This window comes from Chenopodium album, chromosome 25 (genome assembly GCF_948465745.1).
Source record: "Chenopodium album chromosome 25, dcCheAlbu1.1, whole genome shotgun sequence".
Classification (NCBI taxonomy): domain Eukaryota; kingdom Viridiplantae; phylum Streptophyta; class Magnoliopsida; order Caryophyllales; family Amaranthaceae; genus Chenopodium; species Chenopodium album.
The window spans coordinates 28,771,614-28,789,789 of NC_137858.1; the positions used below are offsets into that span (position 1 = coordinate 28,771,614).

General features: G+C 35.1%; 1 protein-coding gene and 1 long non-coding RNA gene across 6 annotated transcripts; both read left to right on the plus strand.

Moving 5' to 3' along the window:
* The first annotated feature begins 442 nt into the window (after positions 1-442).
* Positions 443-5,277, plus strand: LOC145614330 (uncharacterized). 5 transcript variants are annotated; one of them, XR_014107093.1, is made up of 4 exons: positions 443-961; positions 1,049-1,288; positions 1,956-2,234; positions 2,694-5,277. It is a non-coding gene; the product is annotated as an uncharacterized LOC145614330 (long non-coding RNA). The 5 variants fall into 5 exon arrangements; XR_014107092.1 differs by lacking the exon at positions 2,694-5,277 and having other exon boundaries at positions 443-806; positions 900-961; positions 1,054-1,288; positions 1,956-2,674; XR_014107089.1 differs by lacking the exon at positions 2,694-5,277 and having other exon boundaries at positions 1,956-2,674.
* Positions 5,278-6,288: 1,011 nt separating this feature from the next.
* On the plus strand, positions 6,289-14,972 carry LOC145614986 (uncharacterized). The gene is made up of 3 exons (XM_081670070.1): positions 6,289-7,141; positions 7,969-8,156; positions 14,021-14,972. Exons 1-3 carry the CDS (start codon positions 6,544-6,546, stop codon positions 14,504-14,506), a joined length of 1,272 nt encoding a protein of 423 aa, XP_081526196.1. The 5' UTR covers positions 6,289-6,543; the 3' UTR covers positions 14,507-14,972.
* Positions 14,973-18,176: the final 3,204 nt, after the last annotated feature.

The window sequence follows — 18,176 nt, forward strand, 5'->3', positions numbered from 1 at the left end:
TTTACATAATACTAAATTAAATAATAAATTATAAATTATAATCATTTATTTTTCATAGATACAATTCTAAACTTACATTAAAACTAAAAAATACGAACACCATACCTACACCCAAAATTATCCACTTTGGACTATCGCGCGCCTTGCGCGCGATGGGACAAGTAGTATAATAAAAATATGAAGTACTACACTCCGTGTTGTTCTCCTTGCTGAGAGAGACGACATTCAGCTCCCGATCTATTTCATTAGCCATGTACTCAGTAATGCTGAACTACAGTACCCCATTATTGAAAATTTTGGCTTCGTTCTTTACATGGCTGTCAAGAAGTTGAAACCTTATTTCTAGGCACATCTGGTTATGGTCAAATAACTAACCCCAAAGAAGTCGAAACCTTATTATTTTTTATTTTTTTTTAATTTAAACATAGAAAAGTATGTGATATCTACAACCCTTAAAATGTTTCACTTGTTTCCCTTATGAATAGTGCTCACATGTGTGGGGGACATGTGTGGTTTTTTTTATTTTTTTTTTCATTCTAAGAAAATCACATATCTTCTTCTAACCTTCTGCCCTTTTGATGATTCATGCAACCTTGCTTTTTACCTTGAAATTAGTCACGTTGTTTTTTGCTCTTTTCTTCTCTTCCCTGATGGATGATGTTGACAAATAAGACTAACAAATGAATCTTCACCTTCTGAATTCTGATAAAGCAACTTAACATCATTTTATGTCTCTGATGAGTTGCTTTTATTTTTGTTTGATGGATACCACCTGTCGTCTTCTACATTTGCTCTCTATGATTCATGTAAATTTGCTTAATTTTTTTCCTCTTTTCTTTCCTCTCTCCTCTTCTTTCTCAGATTTCTCATCTCACTTTCTCTCTCTATCGATCAACTAGCATGGTTGCCAACAATTGAACAAGATAATCACAGAGAAAATGAATATGAGATAGATCTCATGGTGGGTATTTTTGTTAATGTTAATTACTGTATAATATTTTGTTTCAATTAATTTTTCTAATTCACTTCATGAATTTATTTAATTTAGTTTAGATGGGAAAATTAAAAGATGCAGGCGTGACCACCGCAATCTAGAACATCAATTCACCGGAAAGGGAGGAGGAGATGGCGGAGTACAGTGGGAGTAGATGAAAGACGGAAAGGGAGGCAAACTGGTTGCCTATGGGCCGCAGCAGTTGAATCTGAGTAGCAAACTCAACCACCGAGTCAACTGGGTCTAATTCAAATGGGTCTTCGTCGTATTGTCTTTTATCCAAAATTGCAAAAGGTATGATAATTGTTGTTGCCTATTCTGCATATTTTGTTTCTTATATTAATTCAATTTTTATTTTCTGGGTTATTGGATACAACTTCCCCACTTTCGATTATGATTGGCAATTATAGGTTAGATACTGAAAATTGAGGTACAATATTGGCCAAGACTTCCCCTCATTCTCTTGTTTGCGCTAGCTTAGACGTTGATGATGGTGTTTTTAAGGTGTTTTGTTCCGGTGTACATAGAATACAATTTGATTTGCTCCAGTGTACATTGGAATTGGGAATCAAATGGTTTCTCATGTTTGTATAAATCAACTATTAAAATTTACAAACTTAAGCCAATTATGAATCTGAACAACAAACAATAATGGAATCAAGTTTAAAGAAAGGAAGGCATTTGGTTGAGAGGGTTTAAGGCTTTAACTATTGATGGGACTATTCTGCTTGGAATCATGGTGTTATATAGAAGTTTAATGACATGATCAATTAGTTATGTTGAATTGGGGAGGGCTGTGACTGGGGTGAGATGGGTTTTGTTACGAGGTTTGACTCATCCCTTTTTTGATGAGCTTAGAGACCCAAACATCTGCTTGCCAAATGGATGCTTTCTTCCCCCGTTATGCAACTCTCTTGGTTCCTCTTTGATTAAGTTTCCTTGTGTGCTAATCTGTTTGCAGTGGACGAGGCACTGTGTCACCCATACTTAGCCTCCCTCCATGACATCAATGATGAGCCCATCTGCTCAGCACCTTTCTGCTTTGATTTCGAGCAATCATCCTTGACAGAAGAGAATGTGAAAGAGCTCATCTGGAAGGAATCAGTGAAGTTCAACCCAGATCCCGCTCATTAAGTTAAAATGACAGGACAAATTGCTTTGCTTCTGCTACAAAAGGTAGTCTTCTGCAGTTTTTACTCCTGCATACCCTGCTTATTCTTGGAGGAGACCGCCTTTTTAGGTAAATGAAGCTGTTTGTCAAGAGTCAGCATCCAGTTCTTTCATTCCGAAATGTTAGCCAATTTGGATTATGTATTTAGCTTCGATTCCTTGTAAAAGAGTTGATGAAATAGGAAAATAAGGAAATTGGAGTTCCTCTATAGCTAGAATTTTAGATTATGGACAATATATGACCTCTTAAATACTTTAAAGTGAGTTATTTTAGTTTATTTTGTATAACTTGCTCAGAACTTCTTGACTCTATATATTTTCTGAAGTTGAATACATACTCTGCATTCAGCCTGTATTCAATCAGAACTACCTTCTATTGTTGCAATTTTTCATCCTTGGTAATTAGCTAGAATTTCAAGCCTCATGGTAAGAATTGATCAAAGGAAAGACTAAGCTGTTGTGCCACTTCTTCTTCTAAGATTTGAGTTGACTTTTTTTCCTTTTGCACATCTCTGTTGACTCTGTACAGAGCTGAAAGGAGTGCCAGCAGAAAGCCAGAAATAGTTGTCTGATTGATCCCCGAGCATGCAAGGAAGAACAAAGAATAACATAAACCAGTTTAAAGAAAGGAAGGCATGCTCAACGTGTTTGTACTGGTGCCCCTACTTGGCTGTGGAAATTGCAAAAGTGAAGCTTCTCGTGTCTGAAGGAGCTTGTCAGCTATATCAAGAAGACACTCTGCTTCTGCCCCATCATCCCACAAAAAGCAGAGCTGCTTTTGTTTACTTGCGTCGGAGCACCTTGTCGTCAACAAACGCCACCATGATTGGTATATCATTCTTCAAACCGTGTAGACCATTTTACAATCTTGTGCTGCTTTCCTTCTTCTCTAATAAATTAGTTTGAAGGTAAGGCAAAAAGGTTTGAATATTTTATTTCATTTTATGTTCATTCATTTCTAATTTGCTCTTAAATTTGTGGGATGCTCTAAATTTTCCAGCGAATTTAGATCCTAAAAAGGGTTTGGGGGGTTAAGAATTTAGGAGATTTCAAAATGGAGGCTGAAATTGGAGAAATTGACCGAAAAAATAAAATTGGGACATTATTTTTTTATTTTATCAATTAATTCGCCCAAATTTGATTTAAGGTTTTACATATCTGGGGAAATTTGAAGAGATAACAGAATGTTTAGGCAGAAAAAAAGGAGAGCAGCTCATTGTTCACAAAATTTCATCTTCTCTAGCTCCTTCCTTGACCCATTGAGGTATTTAAATGGGAGATGATTTGGGTTTCAAGACTACTATATAATTCATTGATGTATTTAATATATAGTAAAAACATCTCCCAACATTGTGTTCTTCTTTACATAGGATTTATGATTGAGTGTTGTTCATTTGTTCTTTGATTTAGCCAATTTGATAAAACAAATTGGTTTCGGTTTTTATAGATTATTTTCCTTCACCCTTGGCCACCTTTAGAAGAGAGAGACTTGCTGGGGTTGACAATCTTAGCCACTTGAGCGTGTTTAGGCCGTTTCTTATTCTAGCCTTTGTTTTTCATAACTACTCAACTGCCTTGAATTCAATTTTATTATCATTTTTTACAACACGTAATAGTTTTGCTAGAATTGAACCCTTTGTCCCCGAAGAGCTGAAAGCTTCAATCAAGAATGATGATGTCTACCATTTTATGCACTATTTACCTACGAAGGAGTCTTGTACTAGCTAGATGGGCTAAAAGAGGGACTCATAGCATTGACCCTTGCGTTTGGGGGGACATCTCTGACTGGCTGCAAAAGGTTAAGTTCGTCATCCAAGAACTCATTGAGAAGTACTCGAAGAATGAGATAAGGTTTAATCTTTTAGCCCGTAATAAAAAAATGAAAAAACAAGAAAGCCTGTATACTGTAGAGCTTAAGAAGTTCCTGAGAAGTCAAGAGCAAATTTTACAGCATCTCTTTGCTGCACAATCAGGGACAACCTGGGTACCGAAAAACACCAATCTTGAAGGAACTTAACTGGGGTGCCGGAAAACTAGAACTTTGAATTTTGAATTAGTCTATATATTTGCTTGGTTCAAGCTGTTTTGGTTTACTTGCAGTGAAAAGTTTAATTTGGTGATGAGAGATGAAAAATAAACAATTATTGTGATGTAGAATAATAATAGATAGATAGAGAGAGAGAGAGCTTTTAATACCAGGGGAGTAGTGAATATTGTTCGATCAGTGTGAGTTTTTTTTTTTTTTTTAATCGATTTTTTTTCCTCTGAACTATCACCTTCTATCATGTTGGAAGTGGCATTATTAAATTGAGGAAAGCTTATTACTTATCCTGCTACATGTATTTTATTAAAATATCAAAATTTGTGTGCTTCAGTCTTTATTTGGAAAATTATGTCATATGCACAAAATATATACTTGTATACCTCGCTCAACAAATCTGATATGATGTTTAGGGATTGTGAGAGTTGATTTTCACTTTCAAAAATACAGTTAAACCCACTAACTTAGATATAGTTCTTGCTTTGTAGTCTAGAAAATCTTAAAATTGTTCAATTTATGTGATTGGGTGATAGTTTAGTTATATGTGTTGGTTTTTGGTTTATTCATTCCTGTTGCTTTTTATATATACAGTAAATCATAAAAACTTTGGCTGTTTAGAATGCATTTCTATATTTTTCTCATCGTCTCATATGCACTTAGTTTTCAGCCACAACTAATCACCAATTTACCATCATGGAAGAGAAGAAGAAGACAAGACTAAGCTTCATACTCATTCATACTGTTGTATACTCTTGTAATGCATCCTAATGATTGAGATTTTGTGCTGTTTTTCTTGTGCAATGAATTTGAGTTAAGGTGTCATAATTATAAAAACTTGACCGAAGGAAACCAGCGCCTCTACTCTTCCACTGCATTGAGATGCAAGGGATGTTGTGAACGGTGGGAGGTCATAGAGATTCTATCTAATCATAGTGATTTATGATCGATACAAGATATGTACTCTCTCTTTTTAGTTGGCTGATACTTTAGAATTGTATTGGATTATAGATATAGACATAGTGTTATCTACTAAATTAATTTTGTTGATGTTAATAGTAATTTATTATTTATTCTCTGCTTTTCTAATATTAATGATATAATTTATGTCCTGGTACAACAATAATGTCACAAAGTGATTTCTGTCTTAATCAAGGCCCATAGTCCCATACTGCAATTCTCAAGAATTTCATGGCTTATTTATCAACTTTACCACTCATGTCAAATTAAAAATAGCTACTTTTTACCTTGTGCAAAAACCAAAATGAATTCTGCCCATTGGTATCTAAAAAAATAAAATTGAAAGGAATTTTAAAAATAACTTTATTTTTTTTATTGCGTATAAATTATTGGCACAAACTATTGGGTTCGGACTTTCGCACCCAACAGTTTGTGTGGCACCTCTTTGGCTCTTCCCTTCTCTTTCTCTCTCCTCTGTCCCCTTTTTCAAATCAAAATTAAATCAAAATGTACCGGCGAAGCCTCCGCACCAAATTTGCATGCGAACGTCTGCACCCCATGCCATGGTCAATATGATAAGTTCGATTAATCACAATTACTATGAGCAAAATTCTTCAATTTCCAAACAACTTTTTCATAACAAATGACTTAGAACACCCTACATTTACAAATTACTACTTCTTAACTTTTTAAATCAAAATCGCTCTACACTTTTCCCTTCAAATATAATGGAAAAACCGAAAAATATATGGAATATTAAGAATGGGAAAAATTGTCATTATTAATCCCATCTTTATAATATCGGTCAAAATTAATCCCAACTTTTAGGGTTTTTTTTTTTTTTTTTTTTTTTTTTTTTTTAAATCCCAACTTAATACCCTTTTAATTTTTATCACTCCCAAGTTCCAAATGACTTGGGAGGAACTGGTTGAAGAGGTAAACCTTGTTGACTCGACATTATTTGCACACGATCATACACTAACCCCGAACGATCATATACTAACCCTAAACGTAATTACACCAACGCATTTTTCATAAATGATTCTACAAAACTGCTCCGAGCGCAACGCGCGCGTAGAGCAACCCTAGTATCATCAAATGTGTCACAAATCACAATCATCATTAAGTGGGTACCTTTCCATCCTAATCCTCCCAAAAAATAAATTCTCTCATAATGTTGAACTACCCACAAAGCCCACAAATTAAACAACTCAATCATAATTATGTCCCTAATTATAAAATTTGAAAAACATTTTCAACGCAATATATCCAACCAACACAATCTCAGGAAAAAAATACTTGAGAAATTAAGGCAAAAAATAAAGGAATCAAAATTTCTGAATTCTGATTCCTCCATTTTCGAATTCAAAATTTTCCCCATATGTCATGGCTAGCTCGCTCCATCTCCAATTCCCTCCGCATCGACGATGACAACGATACCACTCTTCCGCCACCATCTCCGCCGAACCGCCGTCGCGAAAAATCGCCGCCGTCGGTAACCTCCGTTGAGGAGAGAGAAAATGTAGAATTTGACGGAGATCTGCGTGGTGTTAAAGATGATCTCAACGAATTCAAAGAAACCCTAACTCGTCAACTTTGGGGCGTCGCAAATTTTCTCGCTCCTCCTCCTTCTACAGCTTGTTCTTCGTCTTCGCATGATCATTGTGTTGTTCCTGAGTTGGATCGTTCGGAATCGATTTCGGGCGATGAAGAAGAAGATGATGATGAATCGTTGGTGTATGGTTTGAATTCAACGGAAGATGGAAAGTATTCAGAAATTGGGAATAGGAATTTCGAGAATTGTGAATCGAGTTTGAGTTTGCATCGATTGGGATTGCAGAAAGTTGAGGAGGAAGATGATGATTGGATAAACGAAGCTGTGGGATTAACTGATGAGGTTTTGACATTTGCTGGGAATATTGCACATCATCCTGAAACTTGGTTGGATTTTCCTGTTGAAGATGATGAAGACTTTGAAGGTATATCAAACTTTAGTCCTTTTTTTTTTTTTTTTTTTTTTTTTTTTTTTTTTTTTTTTTTTTTTTGAGATGTTCTGAATACACTTGGAATTGTGGGTTTTGTGTCTGTACATTTGTTTGTATGCAATTTGGTCTAAGTTTTTATATGAAGATACCATTTTTATGATTTCATTTGTTTGAAAGTGGAAATTGTGAAATTGTTTGATTTATTGTGACATTGGCATCATTGAATCATTGATGCGAAGAGGGACGTTTTTGGATCAAGTATACGTATTGAAGCTGAGGATTGGCGTCTTGAAATGGTAGAAACTGTCTGCAATTGCTTCAGGCGGAGTCGATTTTAGTTTCTTGTCGTCTTGTTAATCATTGCAATTGCTTCTATCTGTACCTGTTTTAATTTGTTGTAGAGAAATTGCGTTTTAAGCTTGTATCATTGCGGAGTCGATTTATGTGTGCAATAAATCATCCAAGTAAAGGTGGAATCGTATCCATTGCACTATTTCATGTATTTTTCTGTTCGCTGTTTGCTTGGTGGAGATTTGTTGTTTTTGACTTTTGGCGGGTTTATTGCTTGAGCCAATATCCTTTTGAGAATCTGTAGGAAGGATTTGAATCGATTAACAGTGACTTCAATCACCTTTGGTTATTATTTAATTATGGAATATTGGAAAATAAGTTTATCAGAGAGAGATAATTTTCAGTGCCATATCTGTGGGCTTATACTCAAATGGCTGATAATTTGGTTATCAGTAATAAGCACAGAAAGTTTGAGCAAGCTCACTTCTTATCTATAGCTTACTAACTTGTGCTGCTGATATGATTTGTAGATTTTCCCATGTCAGAGTCTCAGAAGAGGCATGCTCAAGCTGTTGAATACCTCTCACCGAGGCTAGCAGCACTCAAAATTGAACTTTGTCCAGCCCATATGAGCGTGGGGTTTTTCTGGAAAGTCTATTTTGTTCTTTTGCATTCGAGACTTAATAAGAAGGATGTTGATCTGCTGTCTACACTTGAGGTGAGTCTCTTTAGCATTCTTTTTTGTTGTGCAAGGTCATAATGAATTTTCTAAATTTCATGCTTTCCACGAGGGTGAGCTGCCGAATATCAATATTATAAAAAGGTTTATTTTGAACATTATCGTGGTTGAGAGTTTCAAAGTAGAGCTCTTTGTGCAGCCTTTTTCTTTGATCTAAAGATTGGAAAACAAATTCTTGTCTTGTCATATGTAACTGAGTGCCATTTGACTTGTAAGAGGGAACAAAGCAGGTACAAATTATAATGTTTCATCGTGCAATGACCATGAGATTAGGGAGGTGCAATCATGGATGAATTTGAAGTATTGTAAGAACTAGATATTAAATGAAAAGCAATGCCAAAAAAACAAAACGCGATTGCTCTGTTGTGGAATTATTTCATTAATATAGTCATCTTTTCTTCAATTCAATAATCACTCTATTATTTGCTTCAATGGGTCTAAACTAGGAAGATGGCCTACTTAAGCACTGGGTTGTAAATAAAAGTAGTTGATATACTTTTTATTGACAATTAGAAGTCACCGACCAAAAATTGTTTGTAAAAAACTAGCATTTGAAAAAACTAAGTTGTTGGATTAATACACATACGGACATACCTTATGATTATTTTTGCTTCTCAAAGCTTTATTTATTTCCAAACTTTATTTTCAAAATTCTACTTCTATAAATTAAAATTATCTTAATACATCACTGTATTAAACTCTATTATTTATTTATTTTTTACTGGTGTTAGTGTTTTGAATTATTTAAAGGAAAAATTGATAAATAATCCCAACTTTCGCCGATTAGCTCAAAATAATCCCAAATTTGGATTATTTATAAATAATCTGAACTTTGAGGGTCATTCGCTCAAAATGATCCCAACCGGTCACCCAATCTGTTATATCAAATTAATGCGACATGTGTCATCACGTGATTGGTTGAAAAAAATTTGGAAAAAAATTCAGAAAATGAAAAATCAACCATCCACCGACTACCTTACCACCGGTCCACCACCCTCTTCCCGGCCCGTCGCACCTCCGGATCCCCAACCGCCGTCGCAGACCCTACCTCACGTCGGCGCTCACACTTCTCTCCTCCTTCCCCCTATATCACCTAACTTATACCGCAACCTGAAACCCAAAAAACATCCAAACCACCACGCAAACCCCCCAAATCGCCACTTTCCCACCTTTGGAACCCTAGCGCTAGGGTTCCGAGGGTGTGGGAGCGGCGATTTGGGTGGTTTGTGCGGTGGGCTGAGTTTTTTTTTTAAGGATTTCGGGTTTAACTAGGTGGTTTCAGGGTGTGCATTTTGGGGGAAAAGGCGTCGGGATGCCAGCGGTAGGGGAGAGGATCTGGGTCGATGGGAGGCGGGAATCAGGAGTGCCGGCGGTAGGGGGGGTCTGGCAGTGGGAGGAGGGATGCCGGAGTGTCGGACGTGGGTGGTGGTGGGGTTATCGTGGGTTGGTGCTGGGTGTTTTTTTTATTTATTTATTATTATTATTTTTAAATTTTCAACCATTTATGTGCTCACACATGTCATTTAAACACAAAAAAAAAAACCTTTTTAACAGATTACTGGTCATTTCGGACCATTTTGAGCGAATAAACCCCAAAGTTCGGATTATTTAAAAATAATCTTGGGATTATTTTGAGCAAATTGGTGAAAGTTGGGATTATTTTTATCAATTTTTCCTTATTTAAAATGCTGATGTATACTTGGAGCTGTTGCTTGACTGGGTGTTAAGTAAAATTGATGCTAAAGCTTATTCCATGAATAGACGGTCAACTGGTCATGTACGACGAAAGTTGACAAGGACTATTTGGTATGAGTTTGCTTATCTTAATGTTTCGGTGCTTAGTTTGGAGTGCATCTTGTCGCGTAGTCACATTTGTTGCATATAGGAGGGCAAAAGTGGAAAAGCGCATTTAAAATGGTACTTTTATGATTTCAGTGGTACATTTTTTTGTACTATTATACATGTATATTGTACCATTATGTCTTAGTAGTACTATTATATCTTAGAGTAGTATAATATTTTGATGTATCATTTACATACTTATTTGTACTTTTAGCATAATATTTATACTAATACAACATTAAATGATACTATTTACCTATTAAATTGTACTTTATACGCCCACTACATATTTAACTTTATTACTACATTGCCATATAGGAGCTATGCGCCATACCTTAACCCTTAGTTTGCCATCTCAAATGACTTGATCATCATTCAGGGTGATCCTTTCTAGTATAGAGGGTGATTAGTTTCTGGAATTTTTTTTGTTTTCTATTTATTGCTAAGAGGGTGGTCATGGAATACTAATTGAAGTCTTCCTTTTTGGAAATGTGATGCTGACTTGTGGTGAAGTAGGGTGACTTGTGGTAATGGAATACTAATTGAAGTCTTCCTTTTAGCATTGATCAATACCATGTTTGTACTCTTCGTAGTCTTTAAAATGACTGTTTTAGTCTGCTCCTTTGTGTTGTGATTATGCCAAAATCCATTTATTAGATTATGTAGAGTTTTCCTAGCTCCCTTTAACAGCATTCTCCCACGTCAGTCCTCATTAGGGGTATGAACCCCTGATTGCAAACCAAAATTGTGCATTCCAGAATGCAATCTAATTTGCTGTACCCCTGACTTGGTTCAACAAGCCTAGGACCCACATCATCGAAGTATTTTTTGCTTATCATTTTCATTCATTTTATTCTTGGGCATACACGATATGCTATGAGTAGTGTTCTGCATCCTCGTACAACAAATTGTATTGTACCGCTTACCATGTAACATTGGTCCTCCTGCTCACCATTCCTCCTCCACTTCAAAGAAGTGTGTGAACGGAGAGTGGGAAGAAGGGAAGGAGGTCCTCATATGGAGTCGCCACTTACTTGAGCAGTGTGAGAGACTGGGAAATGGGTTGAGTAAACTCCCTTGGGCCAGAAAAAATAATAAACAAGCTTTACTTGGTGTTTTTTTTTTTTTTTTTAAAAAAATTTCTTTTTTCTTAATGATTGGAAAGTGGGGGCCCTATTAACTAGACGTCAACCTCCCTCAATCAAAGGGAGACCCGTTTTCAATACTAGTTGTTAGGTTATGGTGTCATTCTTACTATATCGTTGAATAGCATGGCCTGGTGCTAAATTAACTCAAGTAGGAGAGCCGTGTTATGGGTGACCTTATTGCACAGTTCAGAGAGCACTTGTGTTAGTTGTTTATGTGATGCAAGTGAACATGTACGAAAAAGCTGTATCTAGGGGTGAGTTCTTCGTTCCATCGTCGACCCCAAGAACACGCTCATTCTTCAGCCGTAGAGAGACTTTTGAATTGCGAGGTACCTCTCAGACTTTGGATCTTAGCACCCAAAAATTTTGTCTGTACAAATGAACTTACCAGTCCCTTTGTCTCTATTTGTTATTCCTATCTGGAATCTTTTTGTGAGACAAAATTTTTTTAAGGAAGAATAACAGATATAGATGGGGTAGCAGTTTAGCATCAGTTTGGGGTTGAAATCTTTTTGTTGAAGATTGAATGCCATCAATATTTGGATATAGGCTATGCTTAGCTCATCTTATTCAAGGCCCTTATTGTTTTAATATTCCTGACTATTTAACCTGTGCTATATCATACTCCATCCATGATAATAGTATGACCATAAATCCATTAATATCAGTAAGACAAATATCACATCATATTAAGCTGAATATGACCAGGGGTGGATCTTTGTTAGGGCAGGCAGGGGCCCAACTCCCCTAAGTATTTTATGAGTTTGTACTATAATTAATATGATGTCTAATAATTGCGTATATAAAGAGTTGTGGCATAGCGGTTAAGTAGTGTTACGGAGTATTTTTAAGCAAAAGGTTGAAGGATCAAACATTGCCCCCCCCCCCCCCCCCCCCGAATATGTCCTTATTTTTCAGACATGCAGAGCTTCTAATTACTTGTGAAATATTGACTCTACTTATCTTTTAGCCTCGGATAATATAAAATCTGGGTTAGTGTTCATCTGTAAATATTCCGGCATTGTAGGCCTTGTGGAAAATATCTCTTTAAGCTCTTGTATGAGATGAAATGCAATCCTGCAGGTGAGTTCCAGCACCATGTCTTCCCTGCTTACTAGTAATTTCACTAGAAAGTCATTTAATAAGTTCAGAATAATATAACGCCAAATGACCAGCAAAAAATCGTAGTCAACACTACAAGGGAGCACCTATTCTAGCTTCCAAACTATTCCATTACAATCTAAACAGCTTAGAGTTTATTAAAATATTTTGGATTGAAACCTATCAAATCACATGATGAAATGATTTTCGTTTTAGCAGAGTATTTGTTCTTGTTTGAATGGTGCCATTTTAACCTATCTTTAGATTCTCTTTAAAACTATGGCTTTTAATAATAAGCTCGTCTTTGTCCCCAGTTACCTTTCAAAGATTGACCCTAAAATATGCACTGTAAGTGACGAATACCTTGTCGTGATCATCATTCTTTCTAGCTGTGACATTGTGAAGAAAGGAGCATCATGAGTATTTTCACTATCCATCCATCAACTGATCATCACTTGCATAGTGACTACCAAATATGCTGGCCTACCTTGGTTTACAATGCTATTGTTTAGCACATGACTGGTCCTCACATGCATGTTCTTCAAGTAATAACTTGTAACTTTCCATCTTGTTTAAGGCATTTGATGCATACATCTTAATATTCCGCTGATGTGAAAATTTTGAAGAACTTTATCTATGTTAGACAAGGTTACATGGTTTTCACTTTTCAGTGACTATCATATCTTTTATAGTGTTGTCGTTGTTGCTTGAGATTTTCCCAACATTTTTAGTAGTCCTTGTCAATAACCTATTTTTGTTAGGTATCCAGTTTTTGGGATTTACCATGTTCATGTATGCGGCAGTGCTGCATGTCTACCATTAGGGATGATAAAAAAAATATGGGTTCTGCTACACTCCGGTGTTTTGGAACTTGATCTACCAGCTCTATTTTCGGGTATCAAAAATTGGAAATTTGGAACCTGGGCAACTGATTAACAACGGTTTTAATGCCAAACTAGAATTTAATAATATTATCTTTAAACCAAATCCAATCCCAATTTTGGAAGAACAAATTATTGTATAGCAAATGCATCCCAAATTATAAAACAATCTAACCTCAAATCATGTAGTAGATTTTTTATTGTGTTTGATGAATTGACAGCCAATTTATTCAAATCTATTAAATGACTGAGAGTCTGAGACCCTCAAAAGATATTGGTACCCAGTGGTTTCGAGTTCCGATTTTGAAGAATCAGTTGCAACAGGTTCTGAATCTCAGAATCTAGAAAAGGTTGCTTTGCTCATCCCTATCTGCTATGGTTTTGTGTGATACTAATTTAGTTGCAGTGATGTTGTCTAGTCATTCACTTTTGGTTGAGATTTTCTCAACTTCTTGCCTAAGTGATTTTTACTAGCCATCAACATACCCAATATGATAATCAAACATACCCACTACATCATAGTGGAAAGTTTGAAGGTACTGAAAACCTTTCATAATGTACTCAAAATTTGAGTTGATATGTGATTTATGGTTTTTGCATATTTTTATTGGTAGTGAACTAACAACTAATTTGGAAGTGCTACATCAGATTCCCTAATCTTTTTTGTTGTATAACATATTAATTATGTCTTAGCTCAATATTTTTGACTTTCTTGTACATTATTTAGCATTGTACATAACTTGCTCAGCTCTTTGCTGAAAGTGAAAGATGTTTCTGCTGTTAAGTTTTACTTTGGTCTTGCAAAATTTTAATTCAACTACTTTATTTTTAATTATTATTTTATTGAATGAATAATAATTTTGCTGCTCAGGTCGTAAAAGCCAGAGCAAAGTGGATGCAAGAGCAACAAAAGCGAACCAAGAAAGATTCAGAATGGAACCATGCTGGCCTCTATTCAAGATTAAGTGCTGACTTTGATAATAATAGTACTCCAAGATCCACACAGAATGAGCATTCAGAGACCTTTTCTTCCTGGACGTTTGCTTCTGAGCCTGCCACTTCTTCCACAGTTGATTCGGATGTGGAAAAACACATAAGTAACGAGCTGCAATTTATTGATAAGTCAATTATTGATGAGAAACAATTGACAGATGCAGATAATTTGAACATACTAGCTGGCCAAATGTTCAAGAGACCTGTTTTAAGTTTTATTGACGATGATGATAGTGATGAGTGGCCTGAAGATGATTGCTTAGGACAGAGTGGAAGCCTTATACATGTTGGAATTGCAGATGAGATTTCTTTTAGCGATCTTGAGGATGATGATTGTTGTATACCTGTTGTGTCAAAACCTTAGTATAAGGTGTAATTCTTTGGTTATTTGAAAGAGGATTACATACAGAATTACAGAGTTTTAATATGGAATTAATCGCCAGACTGGCTGCTAGATTCCCTTGATTGCTGGAAATTCCAATACTTGTGATTCCATGGCCGAGGTTGAAGTATATGGCATTCTTGACCTTCCCTTGCTTGATAATCGCCAAATGATCTATCGGTGAAGTTCTGTTTGTATGTAGCCATTACAATACCAGTGTGCCAGCTTGACCAAACGGGCAGTTCTGGCCTTGGTGCTCTTGAGTGTGCAGATCTGTATATTTTTTTTTTTATTTTTTATTTTTTTTGTACAAGATTGATGGAAGAATTTATCAGTTGCAATATGTACATTATTACGTCTCAATTGAAGCTGTGAAGCTGTCTGTAAGCTTATTCATTGCTTGCTTCCATTATTCAGTTTATGTTTGGAAGAAATTGTAAAGTTGTCTTGTCTTTCCTCTTTTTGCAGAATTGCTCTTTTCTTCATGAAATTTTCATTCTCTGCCTATTACCTTTTGGCTACACCCACAATTTTGTAGAATAGTTGGGAGAATATTTGTCCAATTTGTCTAACTGATGGAAAAGGTATAAAGTTACTGCCAAACAGTATTAAAGTATGTATTTACCAATTGTTTAATTATATATGTTTTTTTTTTTTTTTTTTTAAACTAGAGAAGTCTACGTGCGCGTTGCGATCAAATGTTTAGTTGTTACGTCGAATTGTAAAAGCTTGCTCATTTGTTACACAAGCTTTTAAACACGTACTAAAGAGCATTGCTAACAATGATAATAATAATAATACTAATAACAAATAAATATATAAATAAAACACTTCTATATTATCTCTCTACTCACTTTCTCACTTCTCTTGCTCATTAGCCTAAAAAAAACATCTTCACCATGACACCATTCTCCCTCTACCACATCATTCTCTCTTACTTTTACTAATACAAATTAAAACAAAATTTGTATAATCAATTTTACTAATACTAGCTTTTGGGTCAGTCTACGCACGGGATCTGTATAAGTTATTATTTATTTACTACAAACATTCAAATTAAATTCTTTAATTATATTTTAGTTAATTAATACCTCTTATCAAGTAATTGAAGAACAATCCCTTGTCATTATTTACATTTATAAATCAATCTATGAAGTTACAAATTTTTCTTCACAAGTTTATTTTTCTTGTACACTTAATATCTTGAAATTATTGACTATGAAAGTAATTCCTAAGTTCGTATATTAAATTTAAAAATTAAAGTGAAGGTTATACAAATTAAAAGTCAAGAAAAGAAAAGAATAGTAAAGAAAGTTAAAAGGAGAGGGGTACATGTGGCAGATTGGTTTGTATTTTGGTTAAAAGTTGAGGTGTACATGTGGCGGATTGGTTTGTGTTTTTACTTTTTAAATACTAAAGTACTAGTTCATTGCCCGAGCAACGCTCGGATATTCACGGGGAAAAAAAATTATATTTATATATTATTATAAGTTTGTATTTGTTTATAGATTGTGTATATTTTCAATATTTTATTTATGTAAAATTGTTGTTATTGTCAGAAAAAACCTTTTAAAGCAATCTTTTTGTTGGAAAAAACCTTTTAAAATTTTTTGGCAATCTAAAACCTGATTCTAAAATTTTTTTGTTGAAGAAAACCAAAAACTCTAATTACCCTTATTACCCTCTAATTTTCCTTAATTACACTTTTATCTCTCAATTAATTATTAAAAAATTGGAAAATTTGTAAATTGAAAAGCCATTTAAAATTTGTATTTTGTAAATTGTAGCTATTAATTTTTTTTTTTTTTTTTTTTTTTTTTTTTTTTTTTTTTTTTGCAAATTGCAGGCCAAAAGTTGTTATAAATTGTAAATTGCAACCCCATTAAATTTTTTTATCGGTTTGCGTGTCGAAAAATGTTCGGTTAAGATTTTGGAGGCTATTTTAGCCCTTAAGGACTCAAATTGAGCTCGAAATTGGCAAAAAAATTAACATAAGTGCCTCGTATTTACTAGGAAAAAATAATTGCCCACAAATCAATACATTTTTGTTACACAATACGAGGCACTTACGTTACTTTTTAGCCAATTCCGAGCTAAATTCGACCCTTAAGCACTAAAATGACCCTAAAAACCTTACACGGACACTTTTTCGACATGCAAGCCGATGAAAAAATTGAATTAGGCTGCAGTTTACAATTTGTAACAACTTTTGGGTTGCAATTTATAATTTATTTTTTAAATGGCTTAAACTTGCAAAATACAAGTTTTAAATGGCTGCAATTTGCAAATTTTCCTTAAAATTATATTAATTAAAAACATAAAACACCAAAACCCCCACAACACCACCAACCAGCCACCCCCTCCCCTGAAGCAGCCGCGGCGGCTAGAATTTCCTACCCCGTGCCGCCGCCGATCGGTGCCGCCCCTACCCCCACCGTTAACCTCCCCCTACCCTCTAAACCTCCACCCCTAATATTCCTTTCCTTTGGACATGAATCAACCCCAAAACCCCCCTACTCTAAAAATCCCCAAATTCTCAATCATTCCTCCCAAAACAAAATCAGAACAAGATCCTTAAGAGAGGCAAAGAATTAAAGGCTAGATTACTGTTTGCGTGCGCGGCAAAGAATATCTTGAATTAGGGTTACAAATGTGCTCCACCAATCAATTAGGTCTAGATCCGAATGTTGTTCAGAACCAAACTGCACTGGTGGCCTTGGTGGCGTATTGCGTCGGATTTGGGGGTTTTTTTGCTGCGAATTTGAGGAGGGAAGGTTAGATTTTCAGGGCGTTGTATTGGGTGGGGCGTTGAAGCGATGATGAGAGTTGCCGGCGGGGTAGGGGAAGCTGCTGGGTAGGGGAAAATTGATTTAGGGCTTGGTGGCTAGGTCAGGGATCAGGGGTTGGCTGATCAGTTTTATTTTTTAATTGATATATTTTTTAGAATAATTTTTTAATAATTGAGAGTTAAAAGGATAATTAGCAAAAATTAGAGGATAATTAGGGTAATTAGAGTTTTTGGCTGTCTTCAACAAAAAAATTTTGGAATCAAGTTTTAGATTGCCAAAATAATTTTAAAAGGTTTTTTTACAACAAAAAGAGTGCTTTAAAAGGTTTTTTTTCTGACAAATTTTCCAAAAAATTATGATGCATCTCTAAGTAAAATAAAGGAAAGTAAATTAAGATGCAAAGCAGTAAAATAAAGGAAAAAGAATAAAGATGCAACTCCCACCAAGTAAATTAGGAAAAGCAAACCGATTTAGCATTATTATTATTATTATTATTATTATTATTATTATTATTATTATTATTATTATTATTATTATCATTATCTGTTTTTTTTTAAACGATCATTTACCATTATTCTGACATAACTTCTACCAAATAAAATAAACACTAAAAAAAACCCCAAACAAAATAAAACCTACAAAATAAACACGTTGATTGCATATGAGATGTTTCACTGTATGAACAGTGTGTGTTCTCGCAAGAAGATGTGTATGGCGGTAAAGCTTGACTTGAGTATAGCATATGGCAGAGTCGAATGGAGCTTTCTTGAGAAAGTCTTGATTAAAATGGGGCTCAATAGTCACTGGGTGAATTTAATTATGAGGTGTGTCTCGTCTGTTTCACATGCTGTTCTGGTCAAGGT